General features: G+C 47.0%; 1 protein-coding gene across 4 annotated transcripts; it reads left to right on the top strand.

Annotated features, from left to right (window-relative positions):
* Positions 1-204: 204 nt before the first annotated feature.
* MFSD11 (major facilitator superfamily domain containing 11) lies at positions 205-26,364 on the top strand. Of its 4 annotated transcripts, XM_060645267.3 has the most exons (14): positions 205-591; positions 875-1,045; positions 1,602-1,657; positions 3,172-3,279; positions 4,172-4,251; positions 4,370-4,466; positions 5,679-5,737; positions 6,244-6,388; positions 10,898-10,938; positions 18,855-18,920; positions 20,337-20,462; positions 23,545-23,719; positions 24,634-24,769; positions 25,733-26,364. In XM_060645267.3, the coding sequence occupies exons 2-14, from the start codon at positions 950-952 to the stop codon at positions 25,895-25,897; spliced, it is 1,350 nt and encodes a 449-aa protein (XP_060501250.1). In that variant the 5' UTR covers positions 205-591; positions 875-949; the 3' UTR covers positions 25,898-26,364. The 4 variants fall into 4 exon arrangements, with proteins under 4 accessions (XP_060501250.1, XP_060501252.1, XP_060501251.1 ...); XM_060645269.3 differs by lacking the exons at positions 205-591; positions 1,602-1,657 and having other exon boundaries at positions 598-1,045; XM_060645268.3 differs by lacking the exons at positions 205-591; positions 1,602-1,657 and having other exon boundaries at positions 598-1,045; positions 4,197-4,251.
* The last annotated feature ends 224 nt before the right edge of the window (positions 26,365-26,588 follow it).

Raw genomic sequence — 26,588 nt, forward strand, 5'->3', positions numbered from 1 at the left:
ATCCCCTGATTGGCTCGCCCCGCCCCGCCCCGCCGCGCCGCGGCCACGCGCCCCGCCCCTGTCCGGCGCGCCTGCGCAGAGCCCGGCGGGCGGGCCGAAAAGCGCGGAGTCACTGTTGCTGGGAGGGGGGAGCGGAATTGGCGAGCGGTTGGAAAGCCCGCGAAACGCTCTTTCCGGCAGCGAGGCCGGACGGGCGCTCTCCCGCAGTCGGGGCAGGAAGCGCTCCCCTTGTAGGCTCCGCCTCCTTTTCATGCCCGTATCCGGGCTCCGCGCAGCTTTTCTGCCCCGGCCCCCGCGGAACGTTCTCGCCTCTCTCGGAGAGGGGGGGGAGTCTCCCCCCGCCCCCGTTTGCCCCGCTGTCTCCAGCCTTCTCAGACCCGGCCCCGTCGCCCTTCGGGCTCCCTCCCGCAGTTCTCGACTCCTCCGCCGGGTTCCGCTTTGTAGCCCCTCCTCCGCTGGGGCGCGCGGACTCGGCCCCGCTCCCCTCCCTGAGCGCCCTACCCGTCTCGGGGCGCGCAGGACTACATTTCCCAGCGGGCCGAGCGGCCGGCGCCGAGGCTGCGGTCAGGTGACCGGGTCGCGTGGCCCGAGGTGAGTCAGGGCCGGGCGGGCGGGGCCGCGCCGGCCGCTGCACCTCGGCCGTGGCCCCCTAATCCCCCTCGCGGGCCCCTCAACCTGGAGCAGCGACGTTATTGGCACTTCTCCGAGTGTTGGGCTCGTCCATACTCGGATCGGACTCTAGGAATGTCCTAATTGCCCGTGGGGACAACTTCACCCTCGGCCGGGGATTCTGATCCGAGAACTGAAGTTGACAGCTCGGCAGCCTTGCTCCCGGATCCGTCCGCTCTTCTCACCGCCTCATTTCCTTCCCCAGGATCGTCAGTGGGTTCGCCCCGAGGAGAGCCGACCGCCCTGGGCCGCTGCTGACCTCTGGCAGAGTTGAGCCAAAATGTCCCCGGAATCCAAAAAGCTTTTCAACATTATTATTTTAGGAATTGCCTTTATGTTTATGTTCACCGCCTTTCAAACTTGTGGAAATGTGGCGGTGAGTCGGGATCTGCTCTCCCTCCTTTGAAGTGCCTACCATAAACGCGTTCCAAAGATGGTGATAAACGTTAATTACATCGGACAGCGCGCTTAAACGGCACCTTTTATTTTTCTGCCCTACCCTTCCTCGTTTTTATGCTTAGGTTTAATTTGATGTGTCAGACATTTCTTGCTAATAATAGGGTATCGGGACGGGGTGTTAAAACAGTATGGTCTTCCTCTGATCTGACTTGGGGTCTGTATGTGTTGACCTGTTATTTCTTGTCTGTATTAAGGTTTGCATTAGTACTGGGAGAGTACTTGGTACTACTACGGGTACTAGTACTAAGGCGTAGTTACAGCTGCTCTTTGCCCCCTTCCCTGTCACCGGTTTGCCTTTTCCTGTTTTGCAGTCCTTTTCATCTCTCATAGTTGGCTTTCAGTATTCAGGCATGGTGCATCCCGAATTTTATTTTACTGAGTACCTCGTTCTCAGTTCTTGGAGACGAACTTTGGTGGGGATGGGGAGGGAGACTGCAAAGTGTTTTCATTGATTAGCTTTATCTTCCACACAGCAAACTGTCATCAGGAGCTTAAATAGCACAGATTTTCACGGCAGTGGATATACCAGGTACTGTACGTGCGATCGGCTCTATTTTATGTACTACGGCAGTTACGTTGTGATTGAATTGGTAGTGATTGCTTTTTCTCTGCCCCTGGGCTGTTTGGGAGAACATAGTAGGATAAAGGTGATGAGTCCAGGTTTCACGTAGAATTTCATACTAGGTCTGAGATCCTGGTTTCATGACTTAATCACTGCGTTATGTTAGGCAAGTTACTTCTGTCTGTGAGCCCAATCTCCTTGCTCAGATGACGCGTGTAAAGCTCTTGGCACAGTGCCTGGCACTTAATAAACACTCAAGTATTGTCGTTAATTATGTCTTCTCAATCCTAAACGGGGGATGTTTTATACGACTCTTGAAGCATTTGGTCCTCCTGTTTTTGTAATTTCATAATGATTAACATGCTGCCATCAGGAGCTTTTAGATTTCTATTAAGGTGTTTAGTCCCAATTTTACAAAAAAATGAAAAGACCTTCATTGTGATCCGAGCGGGGAATGTAACGCATACGTGGATATAAACGCATACGGGTTTCTTAATTTCTCTGTAATTCTCAGGTGATGACCAACACCCCCTTCCCCCATAACTCTTATTATTTGGTTCTTTATTATCTATCCTAAACGGATCTTCTGTATGATATTTGAGAATAAAGCAATGTTAATGTCCATTTTTCTCAGTGGTTAATAATACCCTAGTTTTTTTGTAGCGCTCTGTCTTCGTGTACATTTCAAAGAACGCTTGCTGTTTGAGGTTCATGGAAGCCAAAGAGTAATTTACTTTGGGTTTATGAATAGAGGCTAGTAAATGAGTTGAGGACCCTCAAAATGGTTTCAGTCGTACTTTGCTCCAAGACACACGTACTAGGGCTGGGTCTCCGGTAGCTGAATGATGTTCAAGTGAGGCCATTAGGTTGAGTTAAATAAGTTCCAGTTTAAGCAAGTGATAACTCGGTGCTTGTTATTTATATAACAGCGAAATTTTATGCTGTTGCCAGGAGTTGTAAGCTAAGTGTGTAGAGCAGACTGTTGACCAGGGCTTCTGGAATGAGCTTACCAGGGATGGTGTCTTGGCTCCAACCATTCACCAGCTATCCAGCTGGACTTTTGGCAAGTAACTTAACCCCCTTGTGTTCCGGTCTTGTGTTCCGGTCTTGTGTTCCGGTTTTCTGTAAAATGAGGGTAATAATAATACTGTCTTCACAGAGCTGTCAGGTTTAATAAAGAAAACGTGGAAAACACTTGGCACGCTGCTAGCTTTTATTGCAATTTACCAGGGCATTAAAAACTACTGTCCGGGGCACACTGATTCCAAGAGAAATTTGATGAGACTCCCAAGATTTTGCATAAGTGAAAACTGTATTATGAGATGCAGCTTAATGAGAGAATTATTATGAACTCTAACTAAAGAAATGAATGCTTATGTCAAAAAAAAACCCCCATACACTTTAAGTAGATTTGAAAAAGTGCACTTTTGAGACAGTGATTCAAGGGTTTTGGTTTTTCCTTTTATGTGTTATGTGCACAGCATGGCAATTATTTATGGAGTGTTCTCAGCTTCGAATTTGATTACACCATCAGTGGTTGCCATTGTAGGACCTCAGCTCGCTATGTTTGCAAGTGGTTTATTTTACAGGTGAGTAGTATGATTTTCTTTCATATCACCCAAACACCTTCAGCACCTTTCAAACACGTAGGAAATATTTGACACGAATGTGCCAAATTGGGGGCGCCTGACTGGCTCAGTCGGTGGACGTGCGACTCTTGATCTCTGGGTTGTGAGTTCAGGCCCCGCTCTGGGTGTAGAGATTACTTAAATTAAAAAAAAAGAACCTACCCACTTGGATTACATAGAATACAGGCAGTATTTTAGGGATTTGGTTCTCTCCTTGATGTCCTGGGATACCATGTTGTTTAAATGTCCTGGGACGTGTGCATATTTCCTTTTGTTTTACTGTTAATAAAAATAGTATCCAAAAATCTCTTTCTGTGAAAGAGATCTTGTTCAAATGAAAGAACTAAGCTTTTTTTCTGGGTTGTAGAACTACAGTCCCAGCATGTGCTAAGCAATTGGCAGAGGCCGATTGCAAACCTTCGTTCAAGTGTCTGATCTTACAAACTTGAAACAGTAAATTAAGAATGGTCACGGGGCGCCTGGGTGGCTCAGTGGGTTGTGTCTGACTTCGGCTTGGGTCATGATCTCACGGTGCGTGGGTTCTAGCCCCACATCGGGCTCTGTGCTGACAGCTCAGAGCCTGGAGCCTGCTTCAGAGTCTGTGTCTCCCTCTCTCTCTCTGCCCTTCCCCTGCTCACATTCTGTCTCTTTCTCTCTCAAAAATTAAAAGACAAAAAAAAAAAAAAATGAGTAGGTCACGTTTGTCCCTTTTTCCCCAACACTGGAAAAGTCCTTTACAGGTTGAATTAAAAGAGAGAGAGAGAGAATCCTCAAAATTGATTCCTAGAAGGCATAATTGGCATTCTATTTAAGGTATTGTTTGACTGTAATACATTGACCTGTTATATTTTAGCATGTACATTGCCGTTTTTATCCAGCCTTTCCCATGGTCCTTCTACACAGCCTCTGTCTTCATTGGGATCGCAGCTGCTGGTAAGCATCTTGATGCTTATTTTCTCTGTCTTCTGGGATTTATCCAAGAGTATCGTGTGTTTAGTATGTAAAGCTAAGTGATTACATTCTCTTGGTAACCTTTCGGTTTGAATTTTAGTGCTTTGGACGGCACAAGGAAATTGCCTGACAATCAATTCAGATGAGCACACTATTGGGAGAAACAGTGGAATTTTCTGGGCACTCTTACAATCTAGGTAATAATCCTTCCGGAGCTTAATCTTTCCTTTAATTATTTTTTGCCACACCATTTTTTAGATCTTTGTTGTATTGAAAATTCAGATCGTCCGTGTTACATGACTTGAGTTTGTAGCTGCATATGATTCAAATTTAAAATTTTACGGAATTACGTAAAACGCATGGACCTACCTCATTGTAATTCATGACGAGTAAATAGAAAATAATACTAACCATAACGTATTTAGCGCCTGCTATATTTCAGGCAGGGACTGTTGGCTTCATGACTAAATTTCAGTAATCCTCACCACCTCATGACACCAGAAAGTATTATCTCTGTTCTACAGATGAGAAAACAGAGGCTTAAAAGTGCAGTAACTGATGTGATTTAAGCCATCCTTATCTGGATTCCAAAGACCATGGCCTTCCCACTGAGCTACACCTGATAGCTTTTAACAAGTTCAAAAGTGAGGGGCGCCTGGCTGGCTCAGTCAGTAGAGCATGCAACTCTTGATCTCAGGGTTGTGAGTTCGAGTCCCACGTTGGGTGTAGAGTTACTGAAAAATAAATACGTTTTATTTAAAAAAATTCAAAAGTGAGTCTAATTATATCAACACTGAGCAACATACAGCATGTTATAGATTTCCTAAGTAGAAAGCAAAAACAGTCATTCTATCATGGGATCTGTCCTGAGGATTTACCCTCATGGATATCACCCAAAATTGGGGTGTTGGTAAGGTTTCACGAATGCAGATGTTTTAGTGTAAGGGGTGTATGTTAAGAAACCGGAGTGTAAGCGAGAGGTTCTTTCTCCAGGAAAGTATGTTAAGTAAAGCATCTGATTAGATGCAGGTGACTAAATCATGGATTTTTTTTTTTTTTTTCGGAGATTCTTTAAAATACAGGATTTCAGAAGTAGCATAAGCCTGCTTCCACATAGTCATTTCCAGAGTGCCAATAAATCACATGTTTCAGAGCGAGTCAAGTCTTTGTAGGGTGGTTCTGAATCAGGTTACTGTCACGTGGGAGGAGACTGAATTCCATCTGGGTCAGTGACAGTTTTCAGAAAGGGGTCAAGGTGGAGTCGATAATGATCCAGGCAGGTAGCTACTTTTAAAATTATATATCCCGCCCCCCCCCCCCCTTTTTAACAAATAACGGAAACATTGCTTTAAAAACTGTAAATATGGAAATAAGTCCTCAACATCCTCTTCTCCCTTTTCTTCCCCCAGCTTGTTCTTTGGAAATCTCTACATATATTTTGCTTGGCAAGGGAAAACTCACATATCAGGTTTGTTTATTCACTTTGCTTTATTTAGACATGTTCCAAGGATGATAGATGCACAAAGTATCCATTATTGCTTTGTTCCTATGGTGGCAGTGAACTGTGCTGCCTGAAGTCCTCTCAGATTTTACCTGTTAGTAACTTTTCTTCCTTGTATTAAGCCAGGATTTTAGTGCGTGGCCTGTGCCTCAAGCAGCATCTCAAGGTACAGAAGGTTATGCTGTGTATGACCATAATGTTAGACTTTTGTACGCTTCTTTGGCTACAGAGTATGATTAAAATTCTTGTGCTGTTTTTCTTTTGGCTTATTGGTATTCCTTTAACCGAAAGACAAAGGTGGAGGTATTCTATTTCGTTCTTTATTTGAGATTTTCACTAATGCAGTAAAGTAAACATTTAACGAGGAAATGTTTGGACGGTCATAAACAGCCTCTGAACACAATACGGACTCTGAAATTGTCTGAAATTGTGCGCGGTTGGTGCTATCTGCTTTCTTCTTTTTTTTTCTCCAGAGAGTGACCGAAGAACAGTGTTTATTGCCCTGACAGTGATTAGCCTGGTGGGGACAGTTCTTTTCTTTCTCATTCGGCAACCAGAGTCTGAAAATGTCCTGGGAGAAGATGAGTCTTCTGATGAGCAGGACCTGGAAGTCAACGAGTAAGAAGTTGGCATGTTCCTTTCTATCTAGAAAAAAACAAAAACATGTATATGTATACGTATACGTGTATATATAAATGTTTATTTTTTTAATTTTTTTTTTTAACACTTACTCATTTTTGAGAGACAGAGCACAAGCGGGGGAGGGGCAGAGAGAGAGAGGGAGACACGTAATCCGAAGCAGGCTCCAGGCTCTGAGCTGTCAGCACAGAGCCCGACATGGGGCTCAAACTCACAAACCGCGGGATCATGACCTGAGCCAAAGTCGGACGCTTAACCGACTGAGCCACCCAGGCACCCCTGTTAATGTTTAAGAGAGAGAGAGAGAGAGAGACAGAGCGCAAGCAGGGAAGGGGCAGAGAGAGAAGGAGACACAGAATCCAAAGCAGGCCCCTGGCTCCAAGCTGTCAGCACAGAGCCCGATGTGGGGTTCAAGCTCACAAACCGTGAGATCATGACCTGGGCCGAAGTCGGACACTTAACCAACTGAGCCACCCAGGCGCCCCAATATTTATTTATTTTTGAGAGAGACAGAGAGACAGAGCGTGAGCAGGGGAGCAGCAGAGTGAGAGGGAGACACAGAATCTGAAGCAGGCTCCAGGCTCCGAGCTGTCAGCACAGAGCCCCACATGGGGCTCGAACTCACAAACCGTGAGATCGGGACCTGAGCCAAAGTCAGGCACTTAACTGACTGAGCCACCCAGGTGCCCCAAAAATATATTTTGAGTAGAGCTAGTTTTGGGATTAGTAACCTTTTCATAATCCTAACTGATAATCCAACATTGGGCAGACATGAGGAAAAAGTTTTATTTGTATTTATTTATTTTTTTAAGTAGGCTTCATGCCCAATGTGGGGCTTGAACTCATGACCTTGAGATCCTGAGATCAAGAGTTGCAGGCTGTACTGACTGAGCCAGCCAGGTGCCCTGAGGAAAGAGTTTTAAAGCCAAGAGAATGAAGATAAAGGGTAGCTCTGGGGAGGAGGAAGGGAAGAGGAGAAGGAAGGGAGAGGTAGAAGAGGGAGGGGGAGAGCCTACAGGGGATTTGAGCCCAATCCCAGGTTGCAGCTGACAAGTTATATGACCCTGGACAGTAGCAATAATCCCCTTAGTTCCTCTGGGTCTCAGTTTCCTCCTTCAGTTCAGCCGGTGTCCTGTGTGTTTTAATGTGCAAAGATACAGCCTTATCAAGTTACATTGGAGACAGTTTTTGCCCTCAGTTACGGTTTGCGTGGTCCAACCCCTAAAATTCCCCCATTCCTGTGGCACATGTGAGTGGCAGGGCCATCAACAGTTGGTCACACCCAGTCTCTTACGTGAGGTGCCTGGTTTTGTGCTAACCTATACAGGTAGGTGGTCTTCCCCAGGGTGGTCCCAGTGGGGAAACAAGTAAATGGCCTTGTGTTTTTCTACAAACTGTAAATTAACTTGAGTATATTTCAGTTATAAGTAAAACTAAAACATCACAGACGATTTCTCTGCAGGTACCATCCAGGTTGGAGGAGAAGGAAATGAGAAATCTTTGCCAGGCTCGTTTTGCTTTGTGTGTGAGTCAGTAAATTGTGAAGATTGCCTTATCGCTCTTCCTGTATTGTTAGAACGTTTGCACGGGGCGTTCTGTGCTGCCTTGTTAATCCCCAAAAGGCCTAAACCTCTCCAGTCATCGGTTCATTAAGCACTCAAAATTTCACTGTTTGTTTAAAGCAAAAGAGAGGCGTGACCTTGGTTTGAACACCTGTATTTATGCGTGTGTATGTGTACATACGTATACGTATATATATAACGTGTACGTATAGCGTAAACTGTATACGTATATACCAAGCATAAACTGATAGATGTTGGAGATTCTATGAACGTGAACACCACAGATTCAGTGAAAATTGAACACCTGTTCTTTTAGCAAATGTCAGCTGTGTGTGCTGTGCAGACAAAAAGAATCTCCTCCCTTTTTCTAGGGAACTTCCCTGATGGAGGATCGTGTAACTGATAAGGCACAGTACTGAGGAGTGCCGATCAGCCTTTTTAGCATTTTCTCTTCCTGAAGGGTCTCCCCAACTTGAAGCTTCCTTGTCTCTAGTCTATAAACAGCACCGACTCTCTGCCAGCCCCCCTCTCAACCTGAGGGATACAGCAGCGAACAAGACCGAGAAGTCCCCGGTCTGGAGGGACTTCATTTTAGAGGGGGTGTAGACTCCGTGTGTGTAAAACCGCAAAGGAAATGCTAAGAAGGCAGTGAAAGGGGATTGGGGGTGGGGAGCTGGGTGGCTCCCTGACTGGGGAGGAGGGACGATCAGCTGATGGCCGCTGATTGCCAAGACCAGGTGGTAGACCGGGGTGTGGTGGGTGCCAGGGCTGCAGGGAGGCCCGTGGGAGTCAGCCCGGGGAGGGAGTGGAGGTAAGAGTGTCTGCAGCAGGCAGGGATTCCGTTCTGGGAAGCTGCGACAGGAGTGCGGGTTCTTTTCTGGGTGTGATTGGAAGCCACTGAAGGAGGGGCGCCTGGGGGGCTCCATCGGTTAAATGTCTGACTTCGGCTCAGGTCATGATCTCGAGGTTCACAACCAATGTTAGAATGTTTTTATCACCCTCCTCCCAGAGAATCCTGTACCTCTTAGCAATCCAGTATTAGAAAATAGAAATCTAAGAGCAGGATATAGAAGTATGGGCTTGAGGTGGGGGGGGGGGGGGGGGATGCCTCGCAATTCTAGGATATAGTAGTTACGTGTATGTAATTTATACGACATACACGTAAAATCGTAGATGGAGTTGCCAGAGAAGGCTGAGAAGGTAACATTTAAGACGCAGGGACGAAAAATCATTTTCCCTCCACTCTTTCGTGTTCTTAGCTGAGACCCCTGTAATAAAAGATGAACGAGGGAAAAAAAACAATCAGAAACTTATTAACACGTATGGTTCGTGTATACGTGAAGAAACCCCAGGGGAAGATGAGTGATTTCCCTGGATGGCTCAGAATTTAGGCATTAAATACCCGTCTAAATCGGGAAAGCGGAGGAGGATAGAGGCGTCTTAGGGGAGAGTAAATGATTTCTCGGAAGGATGAGCGGACCCTTGCAAGAATAGATGGGAGACATAGTTTGTGACAAGCTGTCCATGTCTGGTCTCCCGTCTGGTGACAAGAGTCCATCATCCCTATGTGATGAAACTTCCGGAGGTGATTTATAACATTTGGGTTCCTTCTAGAGGATCTGTCTTTAGGCAGATGAGGGAAGTTCCAAGAAAGCCTGTCCCCGCATGTGCTGTTTTTCTAGTGCCTACCGCTAGACATAATCAGCGTCCTATCAGTTATTTGGAATCTGAAGAGTATTTGCCTCCAGGCACGGCATGCGTTTTTATGGTGAAAAAAGAGGTTTTCCTGTCCGTTAGAACAGACTACCTTATTTGTGTCAGTAATTCACTTAAATAAGTCAACTGGATCTCCATGAGGTTTCTTCTTTTTTTCTTTTTTGTAAGTAATGTTATTTAAAGGGGTGCCTGGTGGCTCAGTCGGTTAAGTGGCCGACTTTGGCTCAGGTCATGGTCTCACGGCTCGTGGGTTTGAGCCCTACGTCGATCGGGCTCTGCACTGACAGCGTGGAGCAGCCTGCTTGGGATTCTCGCTCTCTCCCTCTCTCTCTGCCCCTCCTCTGCTCGCACTTTCTCTCAAAATGAATAAATAAAAACTTTAAAAATATATTATTATTTGAAGGTGCCAGAGAAGTATGGGGCACCTGGGCGACTCAGTTAAGCGTCTGACTTCGGCTCAGGTCGTGATCTCATGGCTCCTGAGTTGGAACTCGGTGTTGAGCTCTGTGCTGACAGCTCGGAGCCTGGAGCCTGCTTCGGATTCTGTTGTCTCCTTCTCTCTCTGCCCCTCCCCCACTTGTGCTCTCTCTCTATCAAAAATAAATAAACATAAAAAAAAAAATTTAAAGTAGTCAGAGTGGGGGCACCCGGGTGGCTCAGTCGGTTAAGCTTCCGACTTCGGACGCTTTAGGTCATGATCTCAGGGTTTGTGGGTTCAAGCCCCATGTTGGGCCCTGTGCTGACAGCTCAGAGCCTGGAACCTGCTTCGGATTCTGTGTCTCCCTCTCTCTCTGCTCCTCCCCTGCTTGTGCTCTTTCTCTCCCTCCCTGTCCCCCCCTCTCTCTCTCTCAAAAATAAACATTAAAAAAATAACAAAGGAGAGTGGAGGGAAATTGAATTTTTTACTAGTTGTTTTTATAGTATGAAAATAGCAGGGTGGGGAGACTTCTGTCCCGCCTGAAGTATCCTTTCTGAACAGGACGTGTGTGGATGTGAGCCACAAATTTAGCATGAGAGAATCGGGTTTGGACGCTCTCCCCTCGTCCTCTGCAGCGAGGACAGGGTCCCATATTGTGCGGCAACGGAAATATCTGCCAGACCTCGTAGAGGACGGTGTTGTGACAAATGTCGGTGAAAACGCGATCGCTGTTTTGTTCCCTTTACAGCTTTCAGGGGAAATCACTTTGATCTCTTGTTTTTATGTTTTCAGGTCTGCCCAGAACACCATGGCAAAGGCAGTAGACGCGTTTAGTAAGTATTAGAAAACACTGGGTCTGAAATGCCAGAGCTGTTCGGGGACAACTGTGACATTTGCCTTTCCCCCTCCCCCCGCTAACTTTGGATTGACGATCCCCCAGTGTTTCCGTGTCTCCAGGTATGCCGCCCCGGAGCGTGCTAGTCTTCTCAGCCAGTACCTCTGGAACTGGGGGGGCGCGCGGGGTGGACGGGGCCCTGCAGGGGTGGCGCGGGGAGGGCCAGAGTGCTTGGGGGCCGGAGCTCGACGCCAGGAGGCGAGGACGCACGGGCCGTCCCCTCAACCGAGTCTGTCGGCGCGGTCGTGCTCCTCCGCGGAGGGCTCTTCCCGGCCAGGCCTCCCTCCGTGTTCACGTCGTGTCCTTCCTCACGATGGTTCTGTGTCATACAGCGCACGCCTGTCATTCTCTCCATTTTATGGAAGAGGAAACCGAGGCTCAGAGAAATGATTTACCCAAGGTCAAGTAGCTACGACGCGGCCGAGCTGGGATCGGAGCCCAGAGGGTGTGACCGGCAAAGCCAGTGATTCCCATAACGGTCATCTTGTGCCTCCTTCAGAAAGCGGCAGACGCGGCTTCCGATTCTAACAAGGCCTGATGTGGGCCAGTCCTTTGCTTCTGCCTGGAGCCCTCGCAGCCTCTTTGTCTCCCAAGGAGAGACTCTGACGCCGTCTAGAAGGGAGCAGCCTTTTGGGGCCACGTTGTTTCAGTTAGGACCCTGGGCCTTAGGCTCTTCTGTGCTTGTGGCCAGCCGACAGGTTGCCTCGGGCAAATTCTTGGTCGAATCGGCCATGGCCTAAGTCAGATGACCGAAAGCACCCAGCTTTTAGCCAGCAATTCCTGTAGTCTCCTTTTCTAGAAAGGGCTTGTGGGGTGTGGTATTCTGAGCTTTGAATATATGGCATATTATTGTTAAGGCTGTTTAATCAGGCTTTTATTGTACGTATTTCTTACGTTTCGGGAATGCGTTCGTAATTACAACTTGGGCTACCCATTATAATTAGAAAGGATGTAGCTTGCCTGTCCCCCAGCAAGATGGGAGGTGACTGCAGTCAGAGGTCTGACTCTCAGCTTTGCAGACCTAGAAACTTGTCTGTCACGAGCGCCATTGATCAGAGGGGCCGGAGGGGAAAGGACTCAAGGTAAACCCACAGAAGTCACAACTGAACCATTGATGACGGCATTTAATATGTTTTAGCGAGCCCCTTCATAGATACTCCCTTCTTGTGATCCGGGGCCCAGAAAGCCTCCTGTGGCTAACTTGGCGAGCCACGGAGTCGAGGGAAAGGGGCTTGCCTGGGTGATCTTCAGGCTTATGGGATGTTCCGTCCAGCCTTGGGTGAGGCTCGATGCAGCCCCCTTCTCCCTGGCTGCCTGTTGACACCAGATTCAAGATGTCTCTCCCGGATGTACAGACTTTGCCTCAGCCTGTCTGTGAAATGAAGCGCTAACACGATTAGGACCACATGGTTTCGTCATGGAACTAGTTGGTTGCTGAGCAGGGTTCAGGACTGATGGGATGTTGTGCCGTCTAGTTTGGGGAGAAAGGAGGGGCAGCCAGAAAGGTGCTACAGGGCAGGCGGTTTGAGGAGCCGGTTCCTGGGCCGTGGGGAGCGGCGGGAGGCAACGAGGTGGCACGGAAGCCAGAGAGAGCACAGAAAGAAGAGTGTCCAAGCTTTAAGTCATCTGTCATCCATTGTTTACTCATCAGATGCCTTCAGTTGATGCTGTGATGAATGGGGGGCAGAAACGGTTTCTGTTCATCTAAAAAGCACTCCATTCCTCAGCTGGACGTGTATGTTTAATGGGATTCTGGAACACTTCATTGAAATTTTTAAAAATTTATTTCTTGGTCTTGAGGAAATAATCCTGAAGTCCCTCTGGAAGCATAAATGTCTGAGAATAGCCAAGAGAATTTTTGAAAAGGATTTAACGGGCGCCTGGGTGAGCGTCCCAACTCTTGATTTGGGCTCAGGCCATGATCCCAGGGTTGGTGGGATCGAGCCCCGCGTTGGGCTCTGTGCTGAGCGTGGAGCCTGTTAAAGATTCTCTCTCTCTCTCTCTCTCTCTCTCTCTCTCTGTCTCTCTCTCTCTGTCTCTGTCTCTCTCTCTGTCTCTCTCTCTGTCTCTCTCTCTCTCCCTCCTCCTTCCTCTCCCCTCCTTCTTCTCCCCTCTTCCCCACTCATGCTTGCTCGCTCTCTAAAAGTAAAAAAAAAAATAAATAAAAAGGACTTTCCCTAATAAATGTTAAATTCTGTGAATTCATTTGAAGACTTTGGAGGAGAAGGAGCAGTAGAACTAAAGTCTAGAATGAGGCCCATGTCCGCAATACAATAAATACGATAAAAGAAACTCTTAAGCGAAGTTAGGGAGCAGACAGTGTAGAAAAATATAGACTCGAACTTTATATATCCTAACGTTCCAGGTGGATTCGATGTAAAAATGAAACTACAGGGGCGCCTGGGTGGCGCAGTCGGTTAAGCGTCCGACTTCAGCCAGGTCACGATCTCGCGGTCCGTGAGTTCGAGCCCCGCGTCAGGCTCTGGGCTGATGGCTTGGAGCCTGGAGCCTGTTTCCGATTCTGTGTCTCTCTCTCTCTGCCCCTCCCCCGTTCATGCTCTGTCTCTCTCTGTCCCAAAAATAAATAAAAAACGTTGAAAAAAAAAAAAATGAAACTACAAAAGTAATTGAAGAGACTAATTGGGTAGAGCAATGCCTTTTAAACAGGTCATTCAGACAATAAGGGAAAAGAATGCCCTTTTCAAGTTGCTTAAAGTGTAAAACTTCAGTGTATCAGAACAACCTAATGGAATTAAAATGGTAGGGAAAATATTTGTTTAAGTATAAGAAATACAAATTTAAAAGTGTTCCATCAAAAAAAAGTTTTCCATCAGATTTCAAAAGATAAAAAAAATAATCGTCTGTATTATGGATGGTGAGTACTTAACACGCATAAGACCATGCTGCTGATGGGAATACACATTCGTATTATTTTCTTTAAATTTTTTTTTCTTTAGGGGCGCCTGGGTGGCGCAGTCGGTTAAGTGTCCGACTTCAGCCAGGTCACGATCTCGCGATCCGTGAGTTCGAGCCCCGCGTCAGGCTCTGGGCTGATGGCTCGGAGCCTGGAGCCTGTTTCCAATTCTGTGTCTCCCTCTCTCTCTGCCCCTCCCCTGTTCATGCTCTGTCTCTCTCTGTCCCAAAAATAAATAAAAAACGTTGAAAAAAAAAATTAAAAAAAAATTTTTTTTTTTCTTTAATTTATTTCTTATCGAGAGACAGAGAGACACAGAGCATGAGCAGGGGAGGGGTAGAGAGAGGGGGAGACAATCCGAAGCAGGCTCCAGGCTCCGAGCTGACAGCACAGAGCCCGATGTGGGGCTCAAACTCATGACCTGAGCCGAAGTCGGTTGCCTAACCAACTGAGCCACCCAGCCGCCCCCGTTTGTATTATTTTCTGAATTTGTCTGCAAGTGTCAGAAGCCTTAGAAATGTTTGTACTGGGGCGCCTGGGTGGCGCAGTCGGTTAAGTGTCCGACTTCAGCCAGGTCACGATCTCGCGGTCCGTGAGTTCGAGCCCCGCGTCGGGCTCTGGGCTGATGGCTCGGAGCCTGGAGCCTGTTTCCGATTCTGTGTCTCCCTCTCTCTCTGCCCCTCCCCCGTTCATGCTCTGTCTCTCTCTGTCCCAAAAATAAATTAAAAACGTTGAAAAAAAAAAAAAATTTAAAAAAAAAAAGAAATGTTTGTACCTTTACCCCAGCAATTCCAAGAATAAGATTATCCTCAGGAAATAACTAAGCATTTTTGTCAAGATTTAATTACTAAGATGTTTATGTAAGTGATTTAAATGTTCAACTACAAGGCGTCATTTTGTACATCTATACAACAGATTATCCTAGCCATAAAAATGATCTTGATGCATGTTAGGAAATACTTGCTCTCTTATGTGAAAACAAACTTAGAAATAGTGTATGTGTATATATATATACTACATACCATATACACATACTATATATATACTTATATACAGTAAAATTTGTTTTTTTAATTATTGTTTTTAAGCTTTATTTAGTTTTAAGAGAGAGAGCGAGCGAGCATGAGTGGGGGAGGAGCAGAGAGAGGGAGACACAGCATCCGAAGCAGGCTCCAGGCTCTGAACTGTCAGCACAGAGCCCGATGCGGGGCTGGAACTCACAAACCGTGAGATCATGACCTGAGCCGAACTCGGACGCTCAACCGACTGAGCCACCCAGGCGCCCCGTAAAATTTGTTTTTATTAAAAAAACTTTTAAGTCCGGACGGAGACCCATTGTTTAGATTGTGGGGTTTCTTCCTTAATAGAATAGCTTTATTGAGCTATAATTCACACACTATATGATCGGCCACTTAAAGGGTACAATTCAGTCCTATTTAGTATCTTTCTAGAGTTGTGCACCTCTAACCACAGACGGTTATAGAACCTGTCCACCCCAGAAGGAATTTCTGTACCCATTAGCAGTCACTTCCTTTTCCTCCCCACTCCCCCCGTCCCTTACCCTAGGCGTCCATTAATCCACTTTCCGTCTCGAGCTTCGCCTCTCCTGGACATTACGTCGTACGAATAGAATCATGCTGTGTGCGCTCTTTCGTGACCTGGCCCTCAGCGTCATGGTGTCGAGGCTCGCCCCGTGTTCTAGAGCGTTATAGACAACGGGCCGTTTGTACTTCGTAGGTGGCACGAGTCACGCTGCTGTGAACATTCGTGTCCAGGTTTTCACATGGACGTTCGTCTGCACATCTCCGTGCACGCACTTGGTAGTAGCTGGGTTGCTCGCCCCCGTGGTCGCTGTGTTCAGCCTTCTGAGGAACCAGCAGATGTTTTCTCGCGCGGCTGCACTATTCTACGTTCCCACCGGCAGTGTCTGAGGCTTCCGGTTTCTGCACGTCCTTGAGTTACTATCTTTCTGTTGACAGCTGTCCAAGTGGGTGCGAAGTGTCATCCTGTGGTTTTGATTTGCATTTCCCTAGTGGCTAAGGACGTGGAGCATATTTTCACATGCTTGCGGGTCATTTGCATCGCGTCTCTGGAGAACCGTCTACTCGGGTCCTTTTCCCAGCTTTTAATTGGAGTGTCTTTTTCTTATTATTGAGTTGTAAGAACTCTTTATATGTTCCGTATAAAAAATCTCATATATATGTGATTTGCAAGTATTTTCTCCCATTCCTTCGATTGATTTTTCGTTTTCTGATGGTGTCTCTTAAACCACAAGAGCCCTACATTTCTGACGTAGGCCGACTTATCTGTGTTACCTTTTGCATGTGTCTTTGGTGTCCTCAGAAGGTTTTGCCTGACCCCTGGGTCACAAAGACTTGCTCCTGTGTTTTCTTCTAAGGGTTTTATACTTGTAGCTCTTACCTTCAGGTGGAGGGTCCATTCTGAGTTCATTGTCGTGCGCGTTGTGAGGGAGGAGTCCAACTTCATTCCGCACGGGGCCGCGTGGTTGTCCTGCCGACAAGACGGTTCTTCCGCATTGAATCGTATCGGCGCCCGTGTTGGAAACCAATTGACTGTATACGGCAGGGTTTATTTCTAGACGTACGTGTCTGACCTGACGCCAGTAGTGCACTGATTACTGCCAAGCTTTGAAGTTGGGAAGCGTGAGCCCTCCAACTTTGTTCCGTTTCAAGATTGTGTTGGCTGTTGTGAGCCCCTGGAATTGCCATGTGAATTTTAGGATCGGTGTGTCTATTTCTGTAGATAGATGATGGGTTGTTGTTGTTATTGTTCGTAGACTTCATTTTTCAGAGCCGTTTTAGGTTCACAGCAAAACTGAGGAGAGTTCCCCTAGCCCCCCCCCCCCCCTTGTGCGCAGCCTCCCCCACCCGAGTGGCATAGTTGGTGAACCTGCGATCACACACAGTCATCCTCCTGAATCCACAGCTCACGTGGGGGCGCGCTTTTGGAGGTTGTACCTCTCACAGGTTGGGACAGATGCGTAATGACATGTAGCTGCTGTTACAGTATTATTCTGGATTATGTTTTAAAATTTCTTCTTGTTAAATCTTCCGATCTTTCAGAAACGAACGTGCTTTGCTAATATAATTATTTTTTATTAAAAATGATTGTTTTGGGGCACCCGGGTGGCTCAGTCGATTAAGCGTCAAGCTCTCTGTTGTGGCTCAGGTCATGATCCCACAGATTGTGAATTCAAGTCCCATGTCAGGTCCTGTGCTGACAGCGTGGAGCCTGCTTGGGATCCTCTCTCTCTCTCTCTCTCTCTCTCTCTCTCTCTCTCTCCCCCCCTCTCTCTGCCCCTCCCCTGCTCGTGCTGTCTCTGTCTCTCTCAAAATAAATGAATAAACTTAGAAAAAATAATTGTTTTAGGGGTACCTGGGAGGCTCAGTTGGTTAAGTGTCTGACTTCAGCTCAGGTCGTGATCTCACAGTTCGTGGGGTCGAGCCCCACGTCGGGCTCTGTGCTGACAGCCAGGAGCCTGGAGCCCGCTTCGGATTCTGTGTCTCCCTCTCTCTCTGCCCCTCCCCCACTCACTCTCTGTCTCTTTCTCTCAAAAAAGGAAAAACATTAAAAAAAAGGAAAACAATTGTTTTAAACGTCATACTGATGGTGTAGTTTTCCTGGAGATACAAGCAAGTGGTGAAATGTCTCACTGTATTAGTCTCACCATATTTTAGTGAAATTAGAGAACAGGGTATCCTCTTCTGCAGGCGGTGACATTCGGGACCGTGCGTACGTGTCTTGTGTAACATTTGTAGTCAGCTGTTGGGCGAGAACTAAAATCTGAATTGACTGTTCATTGAAGACACTAGGTCATTGGCCTTAAATTATGAAATGTGAGCAGGTTCAAAAATACAGCTAAAATACAGTTTGTGTGGGGCACCGGGGTGGGTGGCTCAGTCACTTCAGGGTCTGACTCTCGGCGTCGTCTCAGGTCATGATCTCACGGTTCGTGAGTTTGAGCCCTGCGTTGGGCTCCGTGCTGGCAGTGTGGAGCCTGCTTGGGATTTTACGTCTGTCTCTGTGCCCCTCCCCTGCTTGGTCGTTTTCTCTCTCTGTCTCTCTCTCTCTCCCTCTCTGTCAATAAATAAATTAAAAAAAAATACAGTTTGTAGACATGCATTTTCCGTTGCAGATTTCAACTGCGTTGAACAGCATAAAAACAGACATTAAAGTGGTCGTAAACAAACACCAAGAACTAAAGTTTCAGTCCTCAGATCTAGAGAACTGAGAATCACAGGAAGTGGTGTCGCAGCCTCTGTCTGCTCAGAAAGCTCCCTCCCTCCCTGATCTAGTCCAGTCTTCAAGCCACTCTGCGATAATTCCTCGGGTACATTAGCGCTTTGCCAGCCGTGGACTCAGCCTAACCTTCAGTCAAGTCCGTTGAAATAAGTCTCGTTTTGTTTGATTCTATTTGCTTTCCCCGTTTCGTGTTGTTTTTTGAAATCCGAGCTGGAGAGTGTGTGGGGGAAAACACAACTCTAGAATGTATTTACGCAGCTGAAATAAACATTTTATTTAGAGGGCAGATGTAGTTCATCCCTTAAGCATCTGAATCATTAACCTCTGTCCCACTTTTTTTTTTTTTAGTGTTTATCTTTGAGAGAGAGAGAGAGAGAGACAGAGTGCGAGTGGGGGAGGGTCAGAGAGAGAGGGAGACACAGAATCTGAAGCAGGCTCCAGGCTCTGAGCTGTCAGCACAGAGCCCGAGACGGGGCTCGAACCCACAAATGGTGAGATCAGACCTGAGCCAAAATCAGATGCTTAACCGACTGAGCCACCCAGGCGCCCCTGTCCCACTGTTTTTTGTCTCCTGGCATTATCGATGAGGGGTGTTTGGGTTGAGTAAATGGTTTAGAATTTTTGTTTGAGTAAGTAAAATCTAGTTAAGTACTCCTAAATTGTTTTCTTTCTTACAGGAAAGTCTCTTAAGTTATGTGTCACCAGGGAGATGCTCCTTCTTAGTATTACAACTGCTTATACAGGTAACGGGCTTCATGACGGGGTTTGGGTTTTCTGTTGCTGCATAATGCCAGTGAGGACCGAAAATAACCACTGTGTTATTCATTCTCACAGTTCTGTGCACTGACGGGGCTCAGCTGAATAGTTCTACTGATGGTCTTTTTTTTTTTTTTTTTTTTTAATGTTTTTATTTAAAAAAAAAAATTTTTTTTAACGTTTATTTATTTTTTTGAGACAGAGACAGAGCGTGAACAGGGGAGGGTCAGAGAGAGGGAGACACAGAATCTGAAACAGGCTCCAGGCTCTGAGCTGTCAGCACAGAGCCCGACGCGGGGCTCGAACTCACGGACCGCGAGATCGTGACCTGAGCCGAAGTCGGCCGCTTACCCGACTGAGCCACCCAGGCGCCCCAAATGTTTTTATTTTTGAGAGAAAGAGAGAGAGAGAGGAAGGGGCAGAGAGAAAGGGAGACACAGAATCTGAAGCAGGCTCCAGGCTCTGAGCTATTAGCACAGAGCCCAGTGCAGGGCTTGAACTCATGAACAGAACCGCGAGATCGTGACCTGAGCTGAAGTCGGACGCTTAACGGACTGAGCCACCCAGGCACCCCAGGACCAGGCTTTTCTTAATGCTTCGGCCTGGCACGAGCCCAGTGCCACTTTCACTGCATTTCATTGGTGAAAGCATCTCACAGGGTCGGCCCAAATTCAGTGTGGGAGAATTCTGCACAGGGGTTGAAAACCGGTTCATCCCAACCAGTGATTTTAGGGCAAAATGGAGCAGTCCGGAAAATAACCATGGGTAAATCCTTGTAACTTTGTATAGATCCCATATACTTTCTAATGAAATAGAACGAGCTCTGTGGCTTAACCCTGAGAGTAGATGGAGCGCTCTGAGGTCTTAAGAATGAGGAAATCGGTTTCCTTTTTAAAAAATGCCATCGGGGCGCTTGGGTGGCTCCGTCGGTTGAGCATCTGACTTCGGTTCAGGTCGTGGTCTTGCAGTTCATGGGTCTGAGCTCTGCCTCAGACTTGCCGCTGTCAGCGCGGAGCCTGCTTTGGATCTTCTGTCTCCCTCTCTCTCTCTCCCCCTCCCCCCACTCGTTCGCGCGCTCTCTCAAACATAAAACATTAAAAAAAATTTTTTTTTGAAGGGCTGTCACGTTTTAAAAAAAAAAAAAAAAAAAGACGCTGCAATGTGCCAGTGATTACTTTTGCCTTTATATGCATTGTACGTATAAACACCTTTTTCGGAGAAATAGAATAAATGTTAAACATCTAATTCCGTTGCATCAGCTCTGTGGCATCTACGGGGGAGTAACCCGTCCCCCGAGGGAACTTGACCGTATACATATATAGCTCAAATGCCACCAGCCACGGAGAAAACCAGGAAACGGAGGTTGTGGATGTGTAACTAAATCTGATTTGTTTCCTCCAAAGGTCTGGAATTGACTTTCTTCTCTGGTGTCTACGGAACGTGTATTGGTGCTGTAAATAAATTTGGGACAGAAGAGAAAAGCCTCATTGGACTTTCTGGCATTTTCATTGGCATTGGAGAAATTTTAGGTTGGTTTAAAACCGTGGGTTTTCGCATTAAACCCGTTGCTCGTAGTCCTCAGAGATACTGTAAGTGTACCTCATTCACTTCCTTGTCTTCGTGTTTTAGTTTCCTGGCTTAGTTCTACTCACATCGGTATGTCCTTGTTTTTTTATTATCATCGTTCTAAAATGAGGCAGTTGCCATGTGATTCACAGACAGAACCGTAAATAGGAAAACACATCCAGTCTCTCCCAGCTTCTTCTCTTAAGACGCTTCGGGAAAATGTCTCGGAATCCCTGACTTTCTTGTCCTTCTGAATCTGACACCAGCTGGATGTCCGGCACGATCATTCGCTTCTAACTCTTAAGTACTGGAGTTTGCATCCGACTCCCCAGGTGCGAGGGCTCAGTCCCACAAAGACGCCCTCACTTCAGACGCCACTTGTAAGTCCCAGGTCCCAAGGCTACCTACCTGCACTTCTGTCTGACTTGGCTATGAGTTGGGAGGTTCCCATGAGCCCCCAGGAAAATGCTGTACTTACTGTTAAAGCTTTTTATAAAAGATACAAATGAACAGCCAGATGAGGAGGCACATGGGCAAAGTCCAGGAGGGTCCTGAGCGTGGGAACCTCGGTCCCCATGGAGTCAGGGTACCTTACCCTCTCGGTACGTGGATGCGTCCACCAGCCAGCCAGGCTAGCTTTCCCAAACCTGTCGTTGAGGGGTCTTTATGACTTTTCATCAGCGAGGCAGGGTTGATGATCTCATTGGCCAATGGCGATCGAACTGGATCTCCAACCCTCCCTCACCTGCCCTGAGCCTGGGGGCTGGCCCTGAAAATTCCAACCCTCAGATCAAGTCTTGGTCCTTCTGGCAATCAGCGGGCATCCTGAAGCCGGCTAGCTACACCACCCCTAAACCCCCTGCAGAACCAACTCATTCGCATAAGCTCTGGTCCGGTCAAAAGGGAGGTACGAGGGAGCACAAACGAAAAACATGCCTGACACCGAGGCAAGCCACAGGGTTCTAGGAGCTCTGTGCCAGGAAGCGGGGAGGAAGGGGGAACAAGGCAAAGACCGGTGTGTGTTTCTACTGGGCCACACTAGGGATTCCTCTTTTTATATATATTCTCAAACTCCCGTTAGTTAACATCCAGCGTCCTACTCGTTTCAGGAGTGCAGTGTAGGGGCTGAACACTTCCCCTCAGCTCCCCGGTGCCCGTCACAAGTGCGGCTATTCCGTATCGGGCAAAGGTCGTTTGAGACCTTCACCCGTGTATCGGACATTGTCACGTACGAGGAACTTCCCAGATTCATCAGATAACTGTGCATCCACATAAAAGACTTCCTGTCCACGTGAAACTTAGGGCCTTGGGGAAAGACCCAGACCATGAAAAAACACAGGACCCTTAGAATGGCCAACGGGGATCACACTATGGAGAGAGCAGACCTGAGTGTTTTTTTGTGTCCTGCTTTGCTGCCCACACCTAGAACAGTACCGGGTATTTAGATGTATTTGAACATGTGGAATACAGTTCTATGGATTTTCATGTTTCTGCTCATCCTAGTATCTGTGGCGGTTCTGGGGTGTTTTGTTTGTTTTTTTGGTTTTGTTTTGTTTTTTACACAACTTTCTTGAGATATAACTCACATGCCGTATATGTCCCCCACTTAAGGCGTCCAGGGCAGTATTTTCTAGCATGTTCACAGGGGTTTACAGTCATCACTACCCTCTAACTTTAGAACATTTTTATTGCCCTTCTCCAGGCAACCACTAATCCCCTTTCTCTATACATTTGCTTATTCGGGACGCTTCATGGAAACAGAATCATAAAACGTATGGTGTTTTGGGTCTGGCTTCTTTCATTTCGCAGGACGTTTCCAAGGTTCTTCCATATTCTAGCACATATAAGTATTCCATTCTTTTTTTCTCACTAGATAATATTTCATTGCATAGGTAGATCACATTTTACTTATCCATTCATCATTCGATGGACATTTGGGTTTCCACATTTTTGGCCGTTCTAAATAATACCGCCGTGAACATGTATGTATACTTTTTGTGTGAACATAACGTTTTCAGTTCTCTGAGGTATGTAACTAGGACTGGAATTGCTGGGTCGTATAACAACTCCACGTCCGACTGCTTTTTCTCCTCATGATGGGTCCTGTTTTCATGCCTCTTTGCTTGGGAACAGTGGGGACACCAGACTCTGTGAACTTAACCTTGTGGGGTGCTGCCTTTTTTTTTATTCTCGTGAATATTCTCGAGCTTTGTTCTTGGCTACAGTTCGTGTACTTGGAAACAGTATGACTTTTTCAGGGCTTGCTTTTAAGGTTTGTTGGACAGGACCAGAGCAGGGCTCAGATGAGGGCTAATTATTCCTCGCTCCTGAGGGAAGACCTTTCTGTGCACACCCAGTGCCTGTGAGTCATAAGATTTCCTGTCTGGCTGGGGGGACGAGGCACTATTCCTGGCCCAGGGCGGGGCGCTAATACATCTAACCCTCCTGGATGGTTCTCTTGCGGGCCTCTGCTAATTTACTCACATTACTTGCCGATCGGCACTTAGGGAAGACTCAGGGGGGACCCTCTGTAGGTCTCTGGAGTTGTCCCTCTGGGCAGCTTTCCCTAATGATAGCCTGTTCTGGAACTCTATAGCCACCCATGTATCCCCAGACCCTGAGCTCTGGTCTCCTCCTCTCGGGGAGGCTGTGGGATCCACCTGCCTTCCCCACCCCTCCCTGCAGCCCAGCTTAAACCTCTCTCTCGACCAGCCGGTGGGCAGTAGCCGGGTTCACCTCCTTTGCTTCCTCCCCCACCTCAGAGATCACTGCCCCTTTGTCACCTCATACCTTGTGTCTTCAAAATTATTACTTTGGATTTTTTTAGGCAGGTGGTAAATCTACTCCCTGTTACCCCACTGACCTAGAAGTCGGTTCTGACGTATAAAATTTCTTCTATTTCAACGGTTATTTTTTTACTTTTAGTATCCGTGCTTTCTTTACCCCTTCATTAAATGGGCTGTTGGTTTATCGGTTTATTTTTTTCAAAGAATCAAAAATTTGACTTACTAAATTTTTCTGTCCTCTACGTCATTGGCTCCGTAGGTGGAAGCCTCTTTGGCCTGCTGAGCAAGAATAATCGCTTTGGTAGAAATCCAGTTGTGTTGTTGGGCATCCTGGTGCATTTTATAGCTTTTTATTTGATATTTCTCAACATGCCTGGGGACGCCCCTATTGCTCCTGTCGAAGGAACGGATAGTACTGCTTACATCAGATCCAGGTATGGTGACTGTCATTTTATTTTATTTTTTAATGTTTGTTTATTTCTGAGAGAGAGACAGAGGGCAAGTGGGGGAGGGGCAGAGAGAGAGAGGGAGACACAGAAGTCGAGGCAGGCTCCGGGCTCTGAGCCCTCAGCACAGAGCCCGACCAGGGGCTTGAACTCACGAGCAGTGAGATCATGACCTGAGCCAAAGTCAGCCGCTGAACCAGCTGAGCCACCCAGGCACTCGATGACTGTCGTTTTTCTGGTAATTCAAGGAAGGGTGGCAGGTAACGGGTGGCTAGATCTTTATAAAACGGAGAAGTTAATCATGATCTGAAAATCTGTTATCTTTATAAGGTGACCTGTCAAATGTCGAACCAGAATTAGTTTAAATAGGAGCTCATAGGAAGAATCCCAAGTTCTTTTTGAAACGGTCGGTTTTAACCTTTCAACGCACCTAAATGTTTTTCTTGATCTGTGAAAGAGCGTCTAAGTACCTGATGTGATTTTATGTGTCTGCTTTCTGAGTGGTGAAGAGTGGTGAGGAGAGGGGTAATCGGCCAGCCGGGTGGGCCGTCCAGTCCGTGCATAGTCGGTTTTGTCCGTTTCGAGGATCTTACTGTATTGCCATCAACTCAGATTCATTGTAGATGTAGACATTTGGGTCCAGATCCACCATCCAAGGCCGGCCCTGCCCAAACACAGTGTTTGCTCCCAAAGAGTTAATTGACCAGCGTTGGCCAGACCCTGAAGTTGAGCGTGTCTGAGCATAAATTCTTACTTTGGGGACTCCGGTATTTACTTCTTGTCCCATAGTGCGTAAAACTTGAAAGTGAGATGCTCTTGTGGGGTAGTGGCTTTTCCACTTGAAATGGCTCCAGCAAGTATGGTCAGAACGCTCATCCTGAATCCGTTTTCCTTTTATGCAGCAAAGAGGTCGCCATCTTCTGCAGTTTCCTGTTGGGTCTGGGGGACAGCTGCTTCAATACCCAGCTGCTCAGTATCTTAGGGTTTCTCTATTCGGAAGACAGCGCTCCAGCCTTCGCGATCTTCAAGTTTGTTCAGGTAAGCTCTTCTCCAGACTGGCCTTAAGTGGACTCCCCTTTTTTGTTTAGTGCTTTTAACCTTGTTTTCCTAATGGTTCTGAAATGACAACCAGGGACAGCCTGTCAGGTATTTCTGATTGGAATTAGGAGGCAGAGAGGAGTGTGATTTAAGAGAGTTTACACTCTGGTCTTTAAAGTTTTGTTTGCTTGTTTGTTTGATCTTGAGAGCAAGAGAGAGAGCACGAGCAGGGGAGTGGCAGAGAGAGAGGGAGGAAGACACAGAATCCAAAACAGGCCCCAGGCTCTGAGCTGTCTGCATACAGCCCGACGCAGGGTTCGAACTCACCGCGAGATCATGACCTGAGCCAAACTCAAATGCTTAACTGACTGAGCCACCCAGGTGCCCCATTTTACGCTCTGGTCTTAACCTCTCAGATGAGAGGCTTCCTGCCTTCGATACCCGAATTCCTTTGTAATACAGACAAGCATATTTCTGCTGCATATGTACATTATTTTATTACTCAGTTTCTCACAAGATACTTTTTTGTTTTTTGTTTTTTTGAGAGAGAGAGAGAGAGAGGGAAGGCACAAGCAAGAGAGGGGAGCAGAGGGAGAGAAAGAAAATCTTAGGCAGGCTCCACACTCAGCGCAAAGCCTGACCCAGGGCTTGATCTCACGGCCCTGGTGTCATGACCTGAGCCAAAATCAAGAGTCAGACACTTAACCGACGCAGCCACCCAGGCGCCTCCCAAAACACTACGTTAAATGACAGGTTGCAGCTTACGTGGTTGGTAGCAGCTCTCAGCGGGAGTATGTGGTGTGTGTTTGCGAGCTAGTGACCGATGAAGTCCTATCTGGATGCGGGAAGGGCAGGTGCGCCGCAGGTCACAGAAAGAAAGCCAGGGGGCGGAGGGTGGTGGGCTCCTTGTGGCGCCGTGGGGCCATCTGTGTGCATTTTCTGACTCGTCTTGTTCTGTCTCAGTCCATTTGCGCAGCCGTGGCATTTTTCTACAGTAACTACCTTCTCCTTCACTGGCAACTCCTGGTCATGGTGATATTTGGGTTTTTTGGAACTATCTCGTTCTTCTCCGTGGAGTGGGATGCCGCTGCCATCGTAGCCCGGGGCTCTGACTACCGAAGTATCTGATCCGGGGCCCCTCCGGGCGGCACAGCCGGACGACGGCCCGGCTGACGTAGCCACCTGTCGTCGTCGCCGAGCGTTGGACGGTATTCAGTACGGAAAATCAAGGAATTAAGACTGCTCGATCTGCCAGGGTTGGTATTCAAGTTTACAGAGATCAGCTATTTAAAGCGAGCAGAACGAGGGGGACTCGTTCTGTTCATTATAATTGTTCAAAGATGTTGTTTTTCCATTCATCTGTCTCAAGTTCCTTATAATCATGTTAGAGAATGTAAATGTTTTCTTCTCCCTCCTGTTCTCTTTGAGAGATCCTGCCCCGATTCAGGATACGAGGCCATATGTCATATGAAGATCCTTGCTGGGTATGGAGTATGTGCTACTATGTAATAATAGGAGCGTATGCTCACCCCACATGTGCGTCTGGGAATGACATTTAAATAAATCGTGAGATGCTGGCGTGGGATCTTTGACAAGATTTGCACTTTCTTCCTCCCTAAATGTTTTGTTTTGGTAAGTTGTCCTACCTTGTCATTCATAGCAAGGACTGGCTAGTTATTATAAAATGAGGTAAGAATCGTCGAAAGTCTTAAAAATGAATCTAATGTGTAAATGAACAAAAATGCATCGAAAACACACACACACACACACACACACACACACACACACACACACACATTTACCAGAGGAGGATTTTGGC

The sequence above is a fragment of the Panthera onca genome, chromosome E1 (genome assembly GCF_046562875.1).
Source record: "Panthera onca isolate mPanOnc1 chromosome E1, mPanOnc1 haplotype 2, whole genome shotgun sequence".
NCBI classification, from domain to species: Eukaryota; Metazoa; Chordata; class Mammalia; order Carnivora; family Felidae; genus Panthera; species Panthera onca.